General features: G+C 38.9%; 1 protein-coding gene across 1 annotated transcript; it reads left to right on the forward strand.

Moving 5' to 3' along the window:
- Positions 1-767: 767 nt before the first annotated feature.
- On the forward strand, positions 768-3,947 carry LOC121769829 (cytochrome P450 84A1-like). Its single transcript, XM_042166593.1, has 2 exons — positions 768-1,832; positions 3,157-3,947. The coding sequence occupies exons 1-2, from the start codon at positions 909-911 to the stop codon at positions 3,778-3,780; spliced, it is 1,548 nt and encodes a 515-aa protein (XP_042022527.1). The 5' UTR covers positions 768-908; the 3' UTR covers positions 3,781-3,947.
- Positions 3,948-4,460: the final 513 nt, after the last annotated feature.

The following is a 4,460-nucleotide window of genomic DNA, read 5'->3' on the forward strand; positions in this document are numbered from 1 at the left end:
AGAACTTTTTAATGTGTTCGAGTTAAAAAGTTATGTTTGTATAATACTTTTACCTTCTACTTAGGCCACTAGTACAAGGACAAGAAGTTATAAGGGTTGTACGTATGTGTTGGCCTAGTGATAGAATAATTAATGTTTAAGTCAAATATCTCAAGTTCGAGTCCATGTGATAAGGCTTCTCTCTCACACAGACACATAGCTGGCACATGCATCAGTTGATCTACACAAATATAGATATATTTGTCATTTTGATCATGCCATCAACGTCCAAGTAAAACCAATTTGTATATAATAAACTTGTATTTTTGTAAATTTCTTCCGTATAACCCAACTTCACATGTACGAATGTCTTCGATCACCAATAATTTCGGAATAAAAAAAATGATAATTCTAGAATCGAATCAAAGAGGCACATTTAAATCATTCAAACATAAACTCAAAAATATCCTTTTGCAGAAAATGTTATATTTGAGATAAGGCAACCCATAACATTGAAATGTCGAAATTGCATGCATTTATCACGGTTAAATAATTAGCATATTTTATTCAATTCCACACCTAAAAGCTAAACTTGCATGATATTAAATATATAAAAGGATTAACATAGAAACACTCAAGAAAAAGGGTAAGACAATTACTTCCCACCTCATTTCCAAACTTAACATATAAACACATATTTCCCCATGCTCCCTCCCACCCAATTCCTTGGAATTATTCAAACCCAATAAATGAAAATATGCCAATATATAATAAATAATAAATAACACCCCCACTGTGTGAAAAGCTACCATCACTTCTCCACTATATAATCCCTTCATATCATCCAACAAAACTTGGCTGCCACACCATAGTTGCTTGCACCACCATTGTTTGTGACAAAATCTCAAACAAATCTTTGTAAATTAATCATGGAAAATAAAATGATTAATCTTCACCAATTCCTAGACTCCAAACCCTTACTAATAATCTCCATCATAATCCCTCTCTTAGCTATGTTCCTCCTATCAAAATTTCGAGCTAAGCGATATCCTCCCGGGCCGCCTGGCTGGCCCGTGATAGGTAACATGAGCCTTATGGACCAGCTCACCCATCGCGGGCTGGCCCAATTAGCCAAAAAATACGGTGGAATCTTCCACCTCCGTATGGGCTTCCTCCACATGGTGGCCGTGTCGAGCCCGGACGTGGCTCGGCAGGTCCTCCAGGCCCAGGACAACATTTTCTCCAACCGGCCCGCTACTATTGCGATAAGCTACCTCACGTACGACCGGGCCGATATGGCGTTCGCCCACTACGGGCCCTTCTGGCGCCAGATGCGGAAGCTCTGCGTCATGAAGCTCTTCAGCCGAAAACGGGCCGAGTCCTGGGACTCGGTCCGGGACGAGGTGGACGACATGGTCCGGGCTGTGGCCACGAGCAGCCAGGCCGTGGTGAACATAGGCGAGCTCGTGTTCGGGCTGACCCGGAATATAACGTACCGGGCCGCGTTCGGGTCGGTCTCGCACGAGGGGCAGGATGAATTCATCAAGATTTTGCAAGAAATTTCGAAATTGTTTGGGGCTTTTAATATTTCGGATTTTATTCCGTTTTTGGGGTGGATTGATCCGCAGGGGATTAATGGGAGGTTGATCAAAGTTCGGGCCCAACTTGATGGATTTATTGATAGTATTATCGATGATCACATGCAAAAAGCCCGGCCCGAAAATGAGGCAATTGAGTCGGATATGGTGGATGAGCTACTTGCTTTTTATAGTGAAGAGGCTAAGGTTTCTGAATCGGAGGATTTGCAGAATTCGATTAGCTTAACAAGGGACAATATTAAGGCAATTATTATGGTGAGTGTTACTCATACTATACTAATAATTAATTACTCCCTATTTATTTTTTTTATTATTATTATTATTATTATTATTATTATTATTATTATTATTATTATTGACGTCGTTGTGTGCATATTGATGATATCATTACTACTCCCAAATAAGTTGAAGATTAGTATATTTGTTGCAATTTGAGATTTCCTAAATAAAGTAGTTTTGTGAATAATCGAGTATGCAAAAGGCCTTAGAGTATTAGACCATCTCAAAGGGTACACTAAAACCTAAAATAAGATAGATAATTAGCTCCAATAGGACTCCAAAACCAATCCTATTTTTGGTTTTTTAGAAAAAAAATACCTATCTTTAGGTTTACACTAAACTCAAACCCAAAAGTTTTTCAAATTTTATGAGTAAAAAAGGCATAATGTAGAGAATATTCTTTTAAGTTTGAGTTTACTGTAAATGGTTGGAGTAAAATCATATTTGATGTGACCATTTACACTAAAATGAGTTTGAGTTTAGTGTAAATGGTTGGAGGTGCTGAGCAATTTTAGTGTTCCCTTTCGAAAAGGGAGCTTTAGTTTTTGAGTATTGGAAAATGATTTTAATGAGAAATCAATTTTCAGCATGGATTGTTAGGTGAAATTAATAAGTATGGTCTTTTCGTTTAGCATCTGGTTATTTGGTGAAATACTCACAAATGTATTGCTCAACCACCATACAATTTCTATCTAATATACTATGTCGTCTTGTATTATTAGAGGTGGAGCAAAGCCATAGCATGCCTAGACAATAAAATATATTCATTTTTAGCTTCCTATAGTAGTACTACTGCCTACTCGTACCTAAAAATTTATCACTTATTTCCATTTTTATCCGTACCTAAAAATTTATCATCTTTCAATTTTATCATTTCTGATAGTCGACTTTATATTCCACTAACTCATTCTCAATCACATTTTGTAATAAAACTAATATGTTATTAACTTTTTCTATTACCTTTCTTAAAAACTGTGCTGGGTCAAAAAATGACAAATTATAAGAGATGGAGGGAGTAATATTTTTCCAAATACATAAAATGTAATCTTATTTTATTCAAAATTATTCTTATACATGTAAATATAATCTGACACGTTAGTTACACTTAAGATCCTATCATAAACTATACTATACCATTAATCTCATTTGACTTTCCAGAGGACATAAAATCAAACAATAATTTGAAAAAATGGAAATATATTGAATGAAGATACGATAAGTCCACCATCCTTTTCCCAATTTAATTTTTAGGTAAGAAAACTTTATACTATGTGATGTGCAAATTATTACGCAATTGCAGGACGTAATGTTCGGTGGGACCGAGACGGTGGCATCTGCGATAGAGTGGGCCATGGCGGAGCTAATGCGAAGCCCAGTGGACCTGAAGCGGGCCCAGCAGGAGCTCATGGACGTGGTGGGCCCAGCCCGGAAGGTGGAGGAGGCCGACTTCGAAAACCTGCCCTTCCTCCGCTGCTGCCTGAAGGAGGTCCTCCGCCTCCACCCCCCGATCCCGCTCCTCCTCCACGAGACGGCCGAGGACGCCGTCGTGTCCGGCTACCACGTGCCCGCGAGGTCGCGCGTGATGATCAACGCGTGGGCGATCGGGCGCGATGAGGGCGCGTGGGAGGACGCGGGGGAATTCAAGCCCACGCGCTTTTTGCGCGATGGCGCGGCGGACTTCCGGGGCGGCAGCTTCGAGTTCATCCCGTTCGGGTCGGGGCGGAGGTCGTGCCCCGGGATGCAGCTGGGGCTGTACGCGCTGGAGGTGGCGGTGGCGCACCTGCTGCATTGCTTCACGTGGGAATTGCCGGATGGGATGAAGCCGGGAGAGATGGATATGGATGACGTGTTCGGGCTGACCGCGCCGCGGGCCACCAGGCTCATGGCGGTGCCCACGCCAAGGCTGCTGTGCCAGCTCTACTAATTCTATTGGTTTTTTGGATATACTTATATTAACGGCAACGAAATAATTAGCGAGTTTGGGGAAGGGTGTGACAGTGGAATTTGTAAAAATACCTATGTATTGGGAGAAACACGGTTTGTAAAAATACTCTATTTATTCTCCCAATATCAAAAATGCATTTAGCCTCACTCATATGTCCTACATTTTGCTAACTAGTGTTAACACCCGTGCTATGCACGGGCCAAATAATTTTCAAAAACTAAGAAAATATAATTAAAAGAAATTAAATTAAATTAAATTAAATTAAAAAATATATGAAAAAAATGTAAAAATTATTGCAAATCAAGAATAGAAACTATTTAAAGTTTGTATTCATAAGAATATAAAAATTTTAAAAACATACTTCTACTTCTACATCTATCAATCTATCAATCCACTATAACAAAAGTACATGAGGGAAAAAATAGAAATAGAATAGGATATACAAACAAAAGATTGAGAAATACTAAATAGCAAAGTAAATATATAAAATTATTTGAAAAAGTAAATAGTTCATTATAAATTACATCAACAAAACATAGAAATCAAACATCTTCTCAAGAACTTGTTAACCTCATCAACAACATCCAGCATGGGAGCAAGTATAGCACGATCTTGCAAAAGTAGAGAATAAGATAAGAGAGGGGGGAAAAGTAGAAAGA

Source organism: Salvia splendens, chromosome 16, assembly GCF_004379255.2.
Source record: "Salvia splendens isolate huo1 chromosome 16, SspV2, whole genome shotgun sequence".
Taxonomy (NCBI): Eukaryota; Viridiplantae; Streptophyta; class Magnoliopsida; order Lamiales; family Lamiaceae; genus Salvia; species Salvia splendens.